General features: G+C 58.2%; 1 protein-coding gene across 1 annotated transcript in view; it reads left to right on the top strand.

Annotated features, from left to right (window-relative positions):
- Positions 1–18590, top strand: part of ANKRD11 (ankyrin repeat domain 11) — an 80440-nt gene that overhangs the window by 48493 nt on the left and 13357 nt on the right. Inside the window, exons 3-5 of the mRNA XM_042821259.1 lie at positions 7619–7763; positions 11834–11972; positions 18398–18568. Of these exons, the coding sequence (XP_042677193.1) occupies positions 7677–7763; positions 11834–11972; positions 18398–18568 (397 nt within the window). The 5' untranslated portion in view covers positions 7619–7676. The remainder of the gene's footprint in view (positions 1–7618; positions 7764–11833; positions 11973–18397; positions 18569–18590) is intronic.

Below are 18590 nucleotides of genomic sequence, written 5' to 3'. Positions count from 1 at the left end.
ACACCCTCACTGCACAGTGCTGCAGTCACTCACAGATGTTTCTGCAGGCTTTGGGCAGCCGAGCTCTGGCTGCTCCTTGTGCCATGCCAGGCCAGCAGCGCGCCGTGCCGCTCGGTCACCCAGCTCCGAGGGAGCCGGGGATGCTAACGAGTTTGCATACATTGAATTACGGGCAGGGCTTTAATAGTATGGTTTTTAGGCCCTGGCTCCAATCCAACATTTTTTCGTGCTATTATCCTCTATTTACAGCTTTCTGAAATCAGCTGATGTCACCGCACATATGTTTAGAGCCGTTGCTAAGGTGATGAGCTGCAGCGCGGGCGCCCACGCAGCCCCGATGAAAGGCTGCGAGCTGCTGGGCAGCGTCTGTTCCACTGCTGCTTCGTGGGGAGGGCTGAGAGCCACGGAGCTGTGCCACCCGACAGGGACACAGCGGGCACCGTGCCGTGGCTCTGCTGCACCATAGGCTGCGTTTAGGGCTGCAGCTGCTCTTCACCCACAGGCAGGCAGCGGTTGCCCCAAATCCACGCATCCGATGGCTGATGCCCGTCCCACATCCTCTTCCTTTGGTCCCTTTGGTGGGGGTCTGTCCCACGTCCCCTTTGAGTCCCCGCAGTGGCACATGGGGGTGATGTGTTCCTGCAGACCCGTCTCCCATGGAAGCCGTGCCCCGGAATGGAGATTAATGGACCGTCCTTCCCTGTGGCGAACGGCACCGAGCTGCCATCACAGCAGGGCAGGATCCTGACCCACGTGGGACAGGGCTGCTCGTGGTGTGAAATGGAATAGCAGCGCCCACCTGGAGCTGCCCACCGAGATCACGCCGTGGGAATGTTATGGGGGAAAAGTCCTTTTGGGTTTAAGTCGGTGTGTGAAATGAGCGTGAACAAAATCCTCGCGGTCCGAGGTGTTTCTGTGTCCTTTCGACAAAAAGGAAGGAGCAAAATCAGTCTGCCATTTCAGCTCTGAGAAGACGTGGATATGTGTGTATCCATCTCTATTTTCCAGTCCTCCAGTGCACACCAAGCATCTCAAATTGATGACAAACGTTTTCTTCCCTGGGAGCTCACTGTTCTCCCACGGATATTTCTTTCCCTTTTTTAAAGGATGCTCGCTAGGGCTTGACCTAGTTTGGCTGCCGTCGCGCTGCAAAACGATGCTGCACGCACCCAGCACAGCTCCCTGCATTCCTGCTCGGTGGGCTGGGCAAAAACAGCCTCGCATTGCCCTTTCCATTTCCCTTCTCCTTCCCTCCCCCCTGTGAGGACAGGATTCAGCACGTGGCACAGGTGTTCAGGCACCGCCGCAGGAAGCGAGAGCCTGGGTAGCTAATTTTAGCATAAAATATAAATCTTGTTAATTGCTCTCTGTGCAAGGAGCAGTGAGGTGAGGCCATGGAAAGGCATTTGCCCTGTCTCACTCCCCCCGAAGCGGCCACAGCTGATGTTGCTGATGGGCAGTGCTGATGTGCCAGGCCCTGTTGCAGGAACGATGCCATGAATGCAGAGCTGACGTTGGGGCGATGCTGTCCCACTCCCTGCTGCTGTGCTGCTGCCATGTGTGGGTCGTGGTCTGGGGCACGGCGTGGGGCTGCTCTCAGCAGGGCGCTGCTGGGGCTGCCTGATGCGGAGCAGTGAGGCTCGGGGGCATGGCTACATTAGAAAGGAGCTTTTATTAAGATAGTGCATTGGGACGTGACAGGGCAGGGCTCACCTGCTGGCTGCTGTGCTCTGGGGCCGCTGCAGGGACAGGGCTGTGAGCCAGGCTTGTCCCTGGGTCCCTGCTGGGCTTGTCCCTGTAGGGTCTCCGCTGGGTTTGTCCCTACAGGGACTCTGCTGGGCTTGTCTCTGTGGGGTCAATGTCAGACTTATCTTTATAGTCTCTACTGGGCTTGTCCCTGCAGTTCCATGATAGATGTTTCCCTGTAGGGTCCCTGCTGTGCTTGTCCCTGTAGAGCTGATGCCCAGTTTATCCCTATAGGTCTCGCTGGGCTGCCCTCTGCCCACCTCCAGCCCTGCCCTGTGCCTTGCTGCAGATGGCGCCTTGCACTGGGGGTGCTGCCTTGCGCATCCCCTGCTCCCCCCCCGGGCTGGGTTTTTATTCTGGGAATCCAGATCTAGCTCCGTGTGATCAGGTGCTCACGATGATGCGGGGTAATCCATACTTGGGGCAAATCCAGGGCTTAAAACTCCTAATAGCCTTGTCTTGGGTGCTGCAGCATGTGCTGCGCCGAGTTGGGGAGTCAAGGTCTTTGCTTCTGATGGTTTAATTTGGACAATGAGTATCACTTAATAGCAGCGTTTTATTACATTCGTTTCACTCTCACTTTTGAAAGAGTTCTTCTGATGCATTCAGGCTCCAGGCCCTTTGGATGCTAATGGACTTCTGCTGGGGTTTTGTTTTTGTTGCTGCGTAGCACCAGGGCTCCCATTCGCCGGGGCTTGGTATGAAGAACGCCCAGCGGCGGACAATGCGCCCATTCACAGCAGCACAATGGAGGTGGAGCGGTCCTCAGGTCCTCACGTAAATCAGCATGCAGAGCCCCATCCATCCGTCCCTCTGTCTGTTTGCTGGGCTGGGGGCGTGAGTGCTGTGATGCCAAAGGAATGTGGTAGGTGTGCTTGCTGCAGTGCAGCTGGTGGGTTGAGGTGTAGGAAGGTGAGCGGCTCCTTGCTGTGGGCAGTGGGGATCCAGCCGGCAAAGTGCTGCTCCGTCTTCTTACTCTTAAAACCAACACTGGCCTTGGCAAAGTCCCTGCAGGAATTGAGCAGTGCCACTGCTGAGCTGAGCTTCCAGCAGGACGAGGGGATGCGGGTGCTGGGGGTCCCATGGCACAGGGCTGGGGCTGTCTGTGTTTGCCCTCTGCAAGTGGCCACCACTGGGAGCAGCCCTGGGCCAGGGAGCGACTGCACACTGTGCTCCGACCCACAGCGACAGCGAACAGCCACGCTTTGTGCTGCTAAAGCTGGGTTTAATCTCTCTCAATCTCAGTCACGAGTCAGAAAGGTGAAGGGGTTCATGGAGGCCAGAATGAATCCAGGCTGGCCCTGTCGGTATGAGCTCCAGCACAGGGATGCCGAGCCATGCTGCCACGGAGGGGGAAACCCACAGGTGTGGGCTGGTTTCTACATGGCAAACCGGGAGCTGCATCTCCTGCCCAGCAGGGCTGGCCATGGCTGAGGGGGTTCATGAAAAGCACTGAACCACAGTGTCAGTGGAAAGCAGAAAATTGTTAGGGAAACAGGCTAGCAAGTCATTGGAAAGGCTGAAAAACGCATTGAAAGTGCACAGCTCTGCTGTAGGTGTTGGGGTTCAGTGGGGCTCAGCAGGGCTCCAGGGAGTGGATCCCAGAGTGCCCACAGGGCTGAGCATGGACATGGTGCCCAGCAGTGCTTTGGCTGCAAGCTGTGCTGGGCAGCAGGAGCTCCCAGCCCCTGAGAGGAGAGGAGGGCACTGGGGATGCTGCCTGTTTCACAGCCTGATGCTGCCCGTGGGGCCTTGCCTGGAAGCCATGAGGAGTGGGATTGGCTCCATTGCTGGGCGCTTCCTCTGAGATTCCCCCAGGTGGTCCTGAGGTGTCCCACATGGGGAAAGCTTTGGGTCTGCGTGGCACTGAGGTGGTTGTGGGGTGGATAGAGAGAAACACAGAGCTGTGCGAGGAGGAAGAGAGGTGCTTTACTGCTGGAGTCCTTCAGGTTTCTGTGCAGTGGGAGCTGAGCATTGTGTTCAGCGTGGGATGGTGTTGGACCACAAGAGAGCAAAACCCTTTGGGGTTACCCTGCAGTGTGTGCTTGAGTGTGTGTCCATGTATGTGCGCACAGTGTGCACGGGGACACGTGCTAGCAGCGTGCAGTAGTAATTCACTGCAACAGAACCGTGCAAACCACACAGTTGGCAGCCCTGCTGGCACCGGCTGGGCACAGACAGGGCTGCAGGCCATGTGGGCCCTCATCTGCAGCTCTGGGCTGGGCGGCCGGGGCCGTGGGAAGCGATGTGAGCACACGGCCTGGTGCTGCCATTGCGAGATGCAGCTGCGGAGCGGGAGGCAGCGTGGTGGGAAGCTGCTCCTGGCTGCACTGCTGGTGGTTTGGGGCCAGGGCTCGCGTTTATCCCAGCGCCGTGCATCTTGAGAACGGCCCCGTCTGGAACGTTCTGAATCCTGAGGTGGTGGGAAAGAGATTTCCTAATATGCTCGTGTTAAACAGCTTGGCGTTGTAGAAGAGCGTGGAGTTGTCATTGGGAGTTTGGAGTGGTGCTGGGCAGGAGATGCTCGCAGGTATCACAGGATGGCTTCAGTCCTGGCCTTGTTTGGGAAGTAAGAGCGATGGGGGATGCTGAGAGCTGCTGTGGGATGGGGGTCTGTTTGGCTGCACCCTCCTCAGTGCTGAGTGAACCTCTCCCAGCAGGAGCAGTGCTGGGGGCAGCGGGCATGGCTGCTGTGGGGCCAGGCGGAAGGCAGAGGGCAGGGCCATGGGGGGACCAGGTGCTGCTTCTGTGAACCAGAGAAGAATCCATGCTGAGAGGTGAAGACAGATGTGAGAGCAGCCAATAGGGATCGACATCCCTGCCCAGACACTGAGAGCAAGAGGGCAGCGAGTGTCTGAGAGCAGGAGGATGCCGGGTGAGGGCAGGGGGGCTCGGAGCCCAGGGACCCCTTGGGGTGGCACCCGGTGCCATGCTGATGGTGATGGCCTGTCGGGTGCCTGGTGACACGGAGCACGGAGTGGGGACGTGTCACCATGTAGGTGTGATCTGTCTGAGCTGATAACTCAATCTTCAAAGATTTGAGGACACCTGTTTTTGGGATGGAGTCTTCAAAAGGAGCCTGAGACTTACAAAATTTTGTATTTTGACAAGGCTTGTTCTTATTCCAGCCATTACAGACCAAACAAATGTGTTGGGTTTGCGCAAATAGCGTCTGTGCTTCTCACTCCCATCCCTGTCTTTGAATTTTTGTGGTGGGTAAAGCCTGCAGCCGGCTCTCCTCTCACTGTCTGGTGCTGGAAGACGTCTGCACAGTTTCTCTTGCTCCGAGCTGGCGGGATGTGGGCACGCTGCAGTGCACGGATGGAGGGCACCACACATCACAGCCGCGGTGCTGCCATCACAGCCAGGACCAGGTTTGGTCCGAGAGGGGCTCAGGGTCATCCCAGCAGCCCTCACTGCTCCCAGCAGGGCCGCGTTGTGCAATCAGGCAGTGGATGGCTCCTGCCTGTTTCCTTTCCCTTTTGGGACCGTCACTTTTGAGGTCCTCTCCAGCCGCGTCTGGTCTCGCTGTGTGGCCTTGGGCTCGGCCTGCCCTGTGCAAAATAAACAACATTTTCAGCTGGTTCCTCGCCCTGAGGAGAGAGGGGAGCGAGGGTGTGTTGGGAGATGTTTCAGGGCTGGAGGCTGCTGGGGGACTCACAGCCGTGCAGGGCTCACACCATGCAGCCCTGGCTGCTGAGCTGGGCAGCTCCTTTGTTTCCACGTTGCTCTCCCACTCCCGGCTGTGTGACCCACGTGCAGCCGTCCCGTTTGGGAGCCCCGTCGGTTGTTCACAACCCAGGCGCGGTGGCGATGGGCAGCGCTGGGGGGCTGCCGGGGGCAATGGCAGATGTGAGCGGAGCCCCCAGCCCGACCCCTCCTCCTCCGAGCTGCTCCAAACGGAGAGCTGCAGCTCTGCTGATTGTTGTGCAAATGCGCTGCTCCCTGCAAGCTGTCGGGCAGGCGGGCGCTGTGTGCGCACCGAGAGCAGCAGCTTTCCAAGCGTAATGAGTCAGCGAGAGGAACAGAAGGGCGCAGAATTAATCTGGCACCCGTCTGCCTTCTCGCAGTTAAACGGGTTTTCGTGGCTCCACGTGAAGAGATACCTGCCCTGCTGCACGCAGCCACGAAGGCAGCGAGAGCAGAGTTCTGTGAGGGTCCGTGGATGGCGTGCAGGCAGCAAAGCCTTCCTGGCACGGTGCTGGGCTGCGTCTGCTGGGAGCGGAGCGGCTCCTGGGGCAGAAGGCAGAGCTGAGTGTTTCCACATCTCTCACAAAGCGCACACAAGCTTCCATTGCTCACCACAAGCCAACTGAGTTTCCTTTGCTTGGGCTTTTGGTGAGCATGGAAGTTACCTGTGCTGTGTTGAGGACCAGCAGCTGAAACCAAGGGGAAAAAGCCTTAAGCATCACAAATGGGTATCAGCACCTGGCCGAGGCTCTCAGGGCTGTAAATTGCTGCGGCTGCTTCCCCAGGAGCTCACAGCAGTGCTGGGCCACGAGGGCCTGACCCTGGCTGAGAGCGGGGCTGTGCTGAGCCCCCAGTGCGTTTTCCAATCAGCCCTCGTGGTGTGTGAGCTGAGGCACTGAGACAGGAGCAGAGACGCAGAGATGCAGCCTTCTGCTGCCGCTCCTCGCCCAGGCGATGCTCTCCATCCTCACCGTATGGACATGCTGGGTTTGTGCCCAGCCCCATGCGCTGCCACCCAGCACCAGCACAGCGTGCTCAGCTGTGGGAGGAGGAGGAGGAGAAGGGCGTCCCGGCTCCGGGGTGTCCTCACACTGCCTCTGCTCCACGGCTGCTGCTGCGGGGCTGGGAGGGGGCCTGCACATGGCTTCTGAAGTTCCTTAAAGACAAAACCAACCCGCAGACCGACCCCAAGGGCCCTGAGAAGCCTAAGTGAAGCACAGAAATGGACGATGGCGTTCCTAAGGTCCTTCTAGAACACCACACCCCGTCCTCCTGCCCACCCCCATCCCTGGGGTGCCCAGGGCCAGGGTTCCCTCTGCAGGACAGGGGGCTGCAGGCAGTGCTGCAGGCTGCGGCTCCGCGCCCGCTGCGCTCTCTCTGTTTTCCTTCTCTCTCCCCGCCCACAGGATTCCCAGTCTTGTGATGCAGCTCTGCGTGACTTTGTTCCTGGACCATTTCCTGCAATTGTAGCCGTGCAGAAACCCGGCTGCTGTTAGGAGAAGTTAATGGGAGCAGTGTGTAGCGTCGTCAGGTGGTAATTAGCTGGGGAAGGAGTTTGCAAATGGTCGCTGTTCTGCCTGCTTCAGCGTAAGAGCAGGGAAACCTTTGCTGCAGGAGTTACGGGTCGCTGCTCGGAGCACTGCTGCTGCACAGATGCTTTTTAGCCTCTGGTCTCCAGAGAGGAGATATTTTTGTTCACCTAAAAAGGCCTCGCCGGCCTTGGCTGCAGCCCGCCTTTCTGATCCCCGTTCCAGCTCATGCCTCGCCGTATTTCAGATGTCAGCTGCCTTTTCAGCCCTGTAACCAGGCAACCCATGGCAGAGCAGGCAGCGCTTTGTTATTCCCCGGTTCGCCGTCCCCGGCGGAGGCACACAGCCCTGCTGCAGCGAGGGGAGCCCGGGGAGAGGCCCGCAGTGCTCACTGTGTGCATGGCTCTGCCCTCCTCCCCAGGTTCCAAAAGCGAGGTTTGGCAGGTCCTGAGGCTTTGGGGCAGAGGAGGTTGCTCTGTCCGGGCTCACACTCTGTTGCAGGCTCCCATGCCGTGTTTGCAGGGCAGGTCCCAGCTTGCTGCTGCTGCCCTGGGAGGTTCCACGTGCTTTATCCCCCACGAAGGTTTATCCCTGTATCCCCGGTGAATCCATCCTTTTGCCACGCCTGACTTCTCTTTTCCTCTCTCTAACAGACGGTTGATGATGAGGCGATGGCAGCATAAATGAAGATCAAGTAAGGAAGGCAGAACGATGCCCAAGGGTGGGTGTTCTAAAACACCACAGCCAGAAGATTTCTCTCTCAGCAACGACATGGTGGAGAAACAAACGGGGAAAAAGGTAGCGTGGTTTGTTTGTTGCTTTCCTTTGGGAACGCTGCCCCTTGTGCCTGCCATCTCTGAGCTGTGACACCATTTCTCATGTCAGTGCCTTGCCCAGGGCTGTTCCTCCCGAACCAAACCTGCTTGCTGGCACTCTGCCTGCAGGTGAGGTCCCCTCTGCTTTCTCAGCAGCTGTACTGCTGCCTGGGAAGTGCTGCACCCGCCCAGACCTGTGTTGGTGAGCAATGGGAGTGCGTGGGGAGACTTCCAGTAGGACTGGGACTGTGTGAGGAGCTCTGCTGAGCGTGGAAGGGCCAAGCAGCACTGTGGTCTTGCGAGGGCTGTGCGAGGGAGGGGTCTTCCTCCTCCTCTTTCCCCCTCCAGCTGCCAGCACAAGGTCTGGGTGCTGAGTGCAGCCTGGCCAGCAGCTGCTCTACACAATAGCTGTTGGGGTTTATTTAAGGGCCTGACTGGGCCTGAGATGAGGTTGTAACAATAAAATCTGAGCAGAAGGGTAAGTGAGTACATGCTTTTCCCCTGCTTTCCCACACCCAGATGCTCATTTGCTCCAGACTTGCACTGTGCCTCCTCCCTTTCAGCTTTTCCTGGCATTCCCAGTGTAGCTTCCAGTGCAGAGAGCTGCGTTCAGGTGTTACCTTTAAATAAAAACTGACCCCCTCCTCTGTTGTATTCTGCAATGGAAACAAACACAGCCCACTTCCACATTCCTTTGCCCCCCCCTTCACCCCGGCCTTCCCTGGGCAGTGCCTTGTCACTGTGTCTTGTGCTCTCATTCCACCACGCTGCCACGTTATTGACAAAAGGAGGCAAACAACAAACAACCAGAGGAGAAATCCCCAACAGAAGTGTGGTTGTGGCACTGGCAGCATCAGCCCGGTTCCCCTGTCCGTGAGTTTGGGTCCATTGCAGAGCCACCCTGCGGGGTTCCCACTCCCCTCATTTACCCTGGCCATCGCTGGGCTCGCAGCCTGGGGGCTGTCAGCCATTCCTGGCTGTGCTGCTGCTCCCGCAGCCCAGCAGCAGCATGGTGCAGGACTCCTCACCCCACACATGACTGTGCTGCTAAACCAGGGGGGTGGGGGGGTGAGGGCGAGCCCTGCTTCCTGCCCACGGCCAGCATGGGCTGCGACTCTGTGAAGGCTCCGGAGGCCCCGGGGGGAGCTGGGGCCTGATCCTGGGGCCTGATCCCGGTGCGGGGCCTTATAAGGGCTGCTGCTGCCCTGTGCTGCCGGCTACAGCCCGGCCCGAGGGCTGTGCACAGCTATGCACGCCTTATAAGAGGAATTCCGCGGCTCTGTGCTGCCCCACGGCTGTGTGCTCACAGCTGAGGCCCAGCCCAGAGCAACAGCAAGAAGGAGAGCCCCGCTGGAGCCGCTTCCCGCTGCGGCCACATCCTGCACGGCTCGCTGTGAGCTGCGGCTCACAGGTTCTGTGTCAGTGGGAGATGCTTGGCTGAACGGTGGTCACACAACGTGGAGCAGGACAGGGTTCAGCCTTGGCTCGGGGCTTTCCTCCCTCCTCCCAGGTTCAGCCCAGGCTGTCCCACCTGTCTGTGCTGCAGGTGATGCTGCTCGGGGTCGGGCAGCCCCATGGTGCTCCACGTGGTAGCACAACCCCAGCTGTCTCCCTCTGTGCTTTGAATGTTTTGTTGCAGCCCATGAGGACACGTTCAGTCTGTTGTGAACTGCACACGTGGTGCCTGGTACCCTGGGTCTGGTGACACCCCGAGGGCCCCAAGGCTTGGGATGGTGCCGGGGATTGTTTCCCCCACCCTCAATCAGCCTTGTGGAGGTTCAGCCCTGCCCCTCCTCGTGCACAGCGCAGGCTGCCAGCTCCCCTGCTTGCTCACTGCAGCTTGTTTTTTACGAGCGTTGCAACCTGAAACACTTCCAACATGTTTTGGAGAACAAAGGGCTTTGGGGATTTCCACGCAGGGCTTTGCATAAGAGGCCGGGATGTGAGTCAGGTTCTGCTGGTGTTGCAGTGGGAGCAGCATGGGGCCGTGTGGGCACTGCCAGCTGCTGGGCACAGGGGAGGGGGCTGCGAACTGCTGGAGGTGCAGCTCCGTTTGCATGGGGCTGTGCATGGCTCTGCCTTGCAGAACTCTGAGAGAATGCCGTTTATTTTTGCTGTGAGAACCAACGTTTGGATAGCAAGCTGGCCTAGCTGAGTTCTGCACGAAGGTAAAAAGTGGTGTTTGTTTGTCTGCGTCCTGAGGGACCCGAGCAGATTGCTGTCACTGCCTGTCTCGCTGCTCAGAGGTGTTTGTGCAAAGAGGAGCTGGCACGGCTGCTGCTGGGCTCGGTGTGCACCAGGCATGGTCCTGGCTGCTGGGGCGCCGTGCTGAGAGCACCATGGCTGGGAGCTGCTGGTGCTGCAGCCTTCCCCTGGGGTGAGGGTGACTTGAGGTGGCCCTGCTTACTCATCTAGTAAATCTTACTAAGAGCGTAACGTGACAGCAGGGGGGTTTCCTGAAGTCGTGCTCTGCAGCCTGCCCTTTGCCCAAGTGATTTCCAGCAGCACCCAGACAGGGACTTTGCCCCCGTTGCAGAGCTGTGCTCAGCGCCAGCAGCCCGTGCAGCACACAGGTCCTCAGTGCTCCTTGCTGTGCTGCTCCGATCCAGTTGGGTCCTTCCTTCTGCAGAACCCGAGTCATGCGCTGCTCGGATGGGTCCAGCTTAACAGACACAAGATGACCTGAAAGCGAAAACTTTACTCAAAGAAAGGACAACGTTTGTCATTACAATATTGGAAACAATTCACAGAAGGAAAGCTTAAAATAAGAATCTGAAAGCGGACGGTATTTCCAGGAAAGTTACGCTCTGCACTGCCTCAACTTCTCTGCGGTGGTTTGGCTGCAGCGCCTGCAGGCTGCCTCAGAGCTCGCTGCCTTCCTGCGGAGCAGAGCGTGGCCCTCCTTGCTCCAATATATCCCTCATCCTCAGGTTGGGCCCCGGATCGGCAGCTCTGAGCGCAGGTGGAGCTGCCCAGTCTGCCCAGCACCCGCGCTGAGCTTCCCTCTGTGCCTGGGAACACGATGTGCCTCATTCCCCCGTCTTTCTCTCCCCTAACACGGACCTTTAAATAATCTTGCTGTACCACGAGGGCGAGCATAGGGTCCTGCAGGCCCAGCCTCTCACATCAAACCCAAAATGGAGGGAGTTCAGGGCGGGTGTTTGGCAGGAGCTGCTGCGGCCCGTTGGCAGAGCAGGGCTGGGTGCTGCTGCTCCCCGGCCGGGTGCTGGCAGCAGAGCCCAGCTCCAGCTGCGCTCTCTTTGAAGCCCACAAACGAAGGGCCGTGCTCGGTGCACGCAGCTCGGCCGGGCTCTGCTGGAGCTCTCCCCTGGGCTGACGGCTGGAAGGAGCGCTGCAGTCGAGGAAATCCCACCGCAGGGTGCCAGGGGCTGGACTGCATCCTGGCCTCCTGCTGCACAGGGCTCCTTTGTACTTCAGTGGCGGGTGGGGACGCCAAGCGGAAAGGTCGGGGCCGGGTGTCGCTGGCAGAGCCTGCGTGGAACCGGGAGGAACAGGCGGCCGGAGCTGCCCTGCGGCCCTGCCTGCTTGAAGCTGCGTGGTTTCTGTAACATAAAACCTACAGGTGTGTGACTTTGGTCTGCACGGGACGCCCAGGGTTTCAGTTCTGTACCAGCTTTCACTGCTGGTGTGAAAAACCTCGCCTGCCTCCGTGCTTTGTGCCATTGCCCTCCTCGCAGTGTCTCAGCCCTCCCACTGCCCGTGCCGAGCAGCCCCAGCGTCGCCTCCCGCGCTCTCGTGCAACAGATTGGATTTATGCTTAAGGTCGCTTTTCCTCTTAAAATCCCGGTAGGAAGCAGCTTAGAATTAAGCAGCTAAATCCTTCAGCCTGTGCTGCCCTCTCTGTCAAAGTGCTTTTTCCTGCAGAGCCCGCAGCAATCCTTCTGTGCAGCACTCTGACCCTGTGCCTGCTGTGCACAGCCGGGCTCTGCTTTGGGAGCGTGGGGCACGGCTGTGGCAGCAGCTCCAGGCACACACAGGTGCTGTGCTGGTAAGGGGACGGCTGCTAACCCGCACTCTCCTTTCTCTTCCCAGGATAAAGATAAAGTTTCTCTAACCAAAACTCCCAAGTTGGACCGGAGCGATGGCGGCAAAGAGGTGAAAGAGAGGGCTACCAAGAGGAAGTTACCTTTCACTGTTGGAACAAATGGAGATCAGAAGGACTCGGATACAGGTATGGGGTTCAGACTGCACGGTGCAAACAGGAGCGCCCTCAGAGAGGACAAAGCTCTCTAAAACTCAGGTTGCATGCGCCCTCCTAAAGCAGATGTGTTACACCTGCGTCTGTACGGACGTGTGTGTTACCCCTCTCTCACCACGTTGTGTTAGTTTGGGGCTTTTGACTTCTGGTGTTGTTCTAAAACAGAGAAGTCATTTCTGATCGATGCGCACACAGCTTGCACTGCTTTGCTGCTTTGCCTGCAGCTGAGCAGCGTGTCCCCAGCAAGTTCCCTGTGCCAGTGTGCTGCCCCTGAGCTCATTGCTGGCTTTGTAAACAGAAAGGAAAGGCTGTCCAACACCTGGAGATGGAAGGGATGTGATGGGGTGGCTGAGGTCATGTTGATCTTTTTGGTGCATTTCTTGGAAGTCTGTGCTCAGGAGCAGTGTCAGAGTCAGGGTCACAAGCTGTGAGGAGAGAGAATCATGGAATCGTAGAAGTTGGAGTCAAAGATCAGAATACTCCTAAAAATGGCAAAAAGATGTGAAATGCAGGAGAAATAAGACTGCTTCCCTGTAGCCTTGTAGTGGGGCTGTGTGTGGTGTCTGCCCTGCGCTGGCCGCGGCCTCGGTGTGTTTCTTTGTGCTGGGCACTTCATTGTTATCTTCTCCTTGCCGAACTCTGATTCCTGACTGAAAGTACCCAGTGTGTGTGGGTAAAGGACGGCCACCCTGTGGGCTGTGCCTGGGGCTGGGGTGCCCTTGGGTAGCAGAGGTGTGCTGGCCAGGCTGGGCCAGCCCTGACAGCAGTGACTCAGAGCTTTGGGTCTCCTTGTGGATGCAGAAATGTCACAGATGCTGCTGGTGGCGTGGAGAAAAAGCAGTTCAAACAGGGTAGGTAGGCAGGGACGGCCCAGTGCCAATTTGCAGCACAGGGTCACATCAGCCACCGGCCACAACCCTTCCTCTGCTGGAGTTCAGCTGGGCCTGTAGGTGCACAGAAGTACCTGGGGAGGCTGATGGGATCCCCCAGAGCTGTGCAGATGTGACAGCGTTGCCCACAGCTCCCATTTAGCCGTGCCTCTCAACTGCACGCAATCCCGAGCTGCTGGCTGCGGCGCTCCCAGCCACCCCATCTGGGTGCTTTTCGCTTCCCTTCCCAGCCTTGGGATTCAGCAGTGGGATTGCAACACCCGTGCGTGCCGTGCCAGACCCAGGGCTGACCTCAGTGATTTATTCCATGCAGCCGCGCTTCCTGGACCGCCGCACGCGGGCGTCCGTGTTTGTCTGAGGACAGCTTTGCTGGGGTGATCCATGGCCACGTGAATTGCAGCTGGGAGACTTGGGAGCTGGGAGAGGTCACTTTGTGCCTGTAGTGGGATGTTTTCCATCTTTCCATGTTCAGACAGCAGCATGGAGCCTTGTCGAGCTGTGCCGCGAGGCGATGCCTTGCCCTGAGCAAGCTGCACGAGCTGCAAGCAGGGAAGTGATTCCACGCTAACCCAGTCCTAAAACACTTACAAATTATTCCTTCCAGCTTGTTTCTAGTGCAAAAATCCTGGATCTCAGGTGCTGGGGGAAAAAAAACAGCGTACCTTTCTGAGCCTCCGAACTGTGTCTGATACAGACCCAGCAGCATCCCTCTGCCTCCACTTCTCCTCCCTTCCTTCTCCCCCCTGCTGCAGCTCCCACGCCCGGGATCCTACGTGCTGCCTGGCAGCCGGCACTGCCAGCTCCTTCCCCAGCAACCCTGGGCTGCCTGCAGCTCCTTGCTGGGCGCCCTGCTGGAGGGAGCTTTGGCATTAAAACAGCACAGCAAATGGTAACGTGAAGAAGCACACTGTAGGGGAAGGGGTGGCCCTGCTGGGAAGCTCCAGGCTGGAGGGGTGCAGCCTGGCATGCAGAACGCAGCACATTGGTCTTGCTGGGAATGGCTTCTTCAGCTTTATTTCAGGCTGCCGTTTGAGATCCCGCAGCTCCCTGCAGGGAGGAGTGTTGTTTTGTGGCTTTCTGTCATCCCCAGTGAGAGGCAGGACTCGATGGACATCTCCAGGGCACTTGCAGAGCTCCTGGGAGTGGCAAGACTGGACCAGGGCTGGTTCCCTGTTGCCAGCAGGTGCTGGTGGCTCCAGGCACAGCCTCCTCCCATGCTTTGGAGGAAGAGGAGCACACTGAGGCAGCTCTGACCTAATGGGGTCACTGCTGGCTGCTGCCTGTGGCCCTTCAGCCTCACTGCAGCTTCAGGGTTTGGGCAGCATCTCTGGACAGGTTATGCACGTTTGCAGGATGGGAGTATGGAAAAGAGGAGATGGTTTGTCCAGATCATGCCTAAACCCTGCTATTGCTAGCTGATACCCCAGCTTCAATAAACTGGCTCTTAAAATTGCAGGCGTGGGAGCTGGCCTGTGCTTGTGCCCATGTCGTAGCCGTACAGTGGTGCAGCGTGTGCTGCTCTGTGTCAGAAGGGACTGCAGGTGCACTGACCTCAGCAGCAGTGCTTCAGAAGCAACTGCTTCCTGAATACCAGGGAAATTGTAATTCTGAAGCCTTCTGAGGAGGGCTTCTGGTGGGCAGAAGGGCTGTGGGGTGTGAGCAGGGTGTTGTTTCTGCATCACTGCTACCAGCAGGAGCTGTGGCTGTGTGCAGCCCTGGCTGGGAGCGCTGGGTTGATGCCACGTGTTTGGTAGCACTGTGGCTTTGGATCATGAGATTTCTCAGCAGCACTCAGTGTTTCTGTGTTGTTACAGCCATGCAAGCTGAACCAAATGTCCCCCGCACAGCAGTGGGGGCTTGGCATGGGTCAGGGCATGGGATGGGGAGCAGCGTCCCGTGGTGTCAGAGCTGCGGGCCGCTGTGCTCCAGCAGCATTCCATGTGCGGCTCGGCTCCGGGCTCAGCCTGCAGCGTGACGCCGATCCGAGGTCAGCGATGCGATGAGTCAGAGCCGGCCCAGCCCTTCCCTCCCCACAGCACAGCCCAGCTCTGCTCTGCACGGCCCCTTGGTCACGGCGTGGGGGTGGCAGTGTGAGGAGGGAGGCACTGCTGCGTCCAGAGCAGCGCCTGTGAACGCGCTCGTTCCTTCTGCGTGGCTCCACTCAGGTGTGTGAAGCTGGGACTCGGGGGCTGTGCCACACTGGGGCTCGCATTGGTTGGATGATTTCAGCCCTTTTCTTTTTTACTAAAATAGTTGAGAAGCTGTTCTCACCTAGCAACCGGGGAGGAGTGTGTGTCAGAGCTGCTCCGCTCCATAGCGCTGCTCAGTGCGGATGGGCTGCAAGCAGCAGCAGCCTTCACATGGCCCTTGGAGCTCCCTGCGTGCAGCAGCCAGCTGGGAGCAGTGCAGAAGGTGTGTGTATGTGTGTGTGTGTGGGGCAGCCACCCCCTGCCCCCCCAGCCCTCCTTAGCATGCAGGGGAGCGGCCGCAGCACACCGTGGCTCTGCCAAGCATCATCAATGATGGCTTTTTCTTTCATAGAAGAGCTTTTATCGGCGTTGTCTGCGGAGTCTCCTGCCCCCGGCTGCTGGGGGGGGGGCTTCCTCCTCCTCCTCCTCTTCCTTCTCCATCTCCTCTTCCTCCTCTTCCTCCTTTTTAGGGCCCCGTGGGAAATGAGAAGTTGGGCCCTGAAAATGGGTCTCTCCTGGAGTTGTCTGTATTTATCACAGAGATGGGCTTCTGATTGAACGCCGGGGTTTCCCCCGCAGCAGCTGGATAGTCGATGGCTGCTCTGCATAGGCACACTGACACCTTTATGGTTGTGCTGTCTGTCCAGCGAGCACAGCTCAGGGAAGCCGTGCTGCTTGGGCTGCTGGCAACCTGGGGCATGGCACTGAGCCTCTCCCAGCTGAATCCTGCTTCTGGGATGCTGTAGTTGCAGGGCTCAGGGTGTCAGCTCCGCTTCACCCCTCTGTCCTCCTGCTCTCCCTTTGGCTTCATGCAGGCAGCACCACCGTGTGCTCACCCTGCAGCTGCTGCAGCACACATGCCAGCTCAGTGCTGCAAACCGTGCCTTGCTCCCTGCTGCAGGCTGCACGCTCCCTGCTGCAAACTCTGCTCTTCTCCCTGCTGCAGCTGCACGCTCCATGCCCACCCACTGCCCTCCTGCCCTGCCCTCAGTGCTGGGCTCCAGGCTGCCCTCGCCGTGCTCCCTCCAAGTGCTGCAGCAGGGATGAGTCACACTTACGCATGCCAAGCTGGGGACTGGGAAAGCAGAGCTTGTGCAGTCTCTCGGGGTGCAATGCAGTCTCCATTGCTGTCTGTGCCATTCTAATTTATTCCTATTGATCTTCTGTTTGCGTGCCTGCACGGTGAATAAACCCGGAACGCCCGACCCGAGAGCGGTGCTGGTTGCTGAGCTGCTCAGCATGAGCTGCAGCTTTGGGAATGGTATTTTTCCTCAGGGTACCACCTTGTAAGCCTGTGCTGTCATGTCAGAGCCGGCTGGGCAGACACTGCCTGCATTACAGGGCACGTGGGAGCAGGGAGCTGCTCCCTGACCAACCCACCTGAACCCGAAAGGTTCCCCCACCATTCACTTCTGCCTGTGCTGAGCTCAGAATCGCAGCGTGGTTGGGTTGGAAGGGACCTTAAACATCATGCACGGGACGTTTGGAACCTGGAGCCAAGCTCTGCGTGCAGCTTCCCCTCCTGAACCTGCAACAGCAGCGCTCTGAGCAAAGCTTTCCAGGCTGCCATGGAAGAGGTTGTGGCTGTGGGGCGGGGAGCCCACGTCCTGCAGGCAGCCTGGTGCCAGTGAGTGCTGCACAGCACGCGCTGCCCGGGTTATTTTTATCGTGTCGATCACATGCTTTTTGATGCTAAATGTTCTATGGAGGAGGAGAAACCTCCAACTGCGGAATGAATAGGAGTTTAGGGGCTTGGGGTTGAACTTGATAATGAATTTTTTGCAGATCGCAGGCTCGCGCTGACAGCCTGCGGCAGCCAGGTGCCTTAAGGAATGCTGCCCAAAGCACTGCCCCCTTCGTGCTCAGGTGGCAGCGGGTGCAGTGCTGAGGCTTTGTCTGGAGAGAGCACAATGTGGGTTTGGGATTTCTGGGCTTTGCAGCCCCAGTGGGGAGCAGAGGAGCGGGGCTGGGCCCCCGGGGCTGGGCGCAGTGAGGCAGGGCTCACCCCTGTGCTCCATGTGTGCCAGAAGAAGGAAGAGAAAGAGAAAAAGGAAGAGGAAGAGAAAAAACAGGAAAGAAACGTTACTTGTTACTGATTCATAGTCCGGGGGAGGAAGGTAGGGCTCTCAGAGCCCGTCAGAGATGTGTGTGTTCTGCTCAGGTGTAAGGTGGAATGTTTGCAAGGAGATGTGTCGCAGTGAAAACAAGGATATTGCCAATATTTTGTCACCTGCCATTGAGAAATAGCACAGATGTGGGGTCCCGGGCTGCTGTCTGCAGGGTGTGCAACCTCCATGCAGGAGGGAGGTGAAATGTGAGCATAACCCCATGGGACTGGGGCCTCGTGGTGGTGCATTGCCCTGCCTTGGGCCTCCTCCCCGTGCCGTGTCAGGAGCAGGGGCTGCTCACCTGCATTTGATAACCTCTGTCACCATCCTTCTGTCCACAGCAGGACCCATCGGTCAGCCAGGCTGCAGGCATGCTGTGCCAGCACTCAGAGGTGGGTGGGAGCAGCGTTGGGTTTTCCACGCCGTGTCTCCTTATGCTTTTTGCAGGGTTAGGACAGTTGCCTGGTAGGAGGAACGCAGCAAGGCTGCTTGGCAAGGAGTCTCCTTGCTGCTCTGCAGATCTGTGTTCTTCCTCCTGCTTGGCTGGCTGCATGAAAGGAAATTGAACTTTGGTTTCCTCAAGTGAGAGCTGCAAGCTTTGGCTTCATCCCTGCAGTGGGGCACGGGTGGCTGCAAGAGCACCAGCACCAGGGGAGGGGCTGCCAGCTCTCCTTGCCTGGGGAAGAGAGTGATATTTACAAAGAGAAAACGGGAAAAACACTTCAGAAAGCTGTGATCAGGCTTCTTGCCGTGGTGCAGCAGTGGGGTGGTGCAGCAGGCCGAGCTCTGTGTGGTTTGGTGAGCTGGGGTGAGACGGCGGCGCTGCCCAGCTGTCACCCTGCACCTCCACAGCATTCGTGTTGATCCTGTTAGTGCCTCCAGTTCAAGCTGCTCTCTGGCAGTGGAAGGCTGCAGGCAGACCCTGAAGCGCTGTGGCATGAAATGGAGGCTGCTAGGAGCTGGATGGAATGTCTAGCATGGCAGCACTGGTGGTGCTGGGTCTGTCCTGTTCCGTTCCATCCCACCATGGGCAGCAGGAGGGTGACATGAGCCAGGTGCCAGCACTCCCAGCACCGGGACGTGCTCTCCTCCAGAGACTTTGATCCTTCACACACCATCAGGGATGCAGAGCACTGCTGGCACCCTGCTCAAGAAGGAACACAGCTCCCAGTACAGCAGCACTCACTCATTGGTTGTGCTTTGTGTCACAGAAAAGCAGGGTCCAGAGCGGAAGAGGATTAAAAAGGAGCCCGCCACGAGGAAGCCTGGCTTGCTGTTTGGGATGGGCCTTTCAGGAATCCGGGCAGGCTACCCGCTCTCTGAGCGCCAGCAAGTTGCTCTGCTCATGCAGATGACAGCAGAAGAGTCTGCAAACAGCCCAGGTAAGCTCAGGAGCGTGGTTTG

This window comes from Centrocercus urophasianus, unplaced genomic scaffold (assembly GCF_019232065.1).
Source record: "Centrocercus urophasianus isolate 14NV4802_14NV808 unplaced genomic scaffold, USGS_Curo_1.0 seq_2, whole genome shotgun sequence".
In the NCBI taxonomy this organism is placed as follows: domain Eukaryota; kingdom Metazoa; phylum Chordata; class Aves; order Galliformes; family Phasianidae; genus Centrocercus; species Centrocercus urophasianus.
Note: the sequence above shows the minus strand (reverse complement) of the source record. Positions and strands in the feature narration are given on the sequence as shown.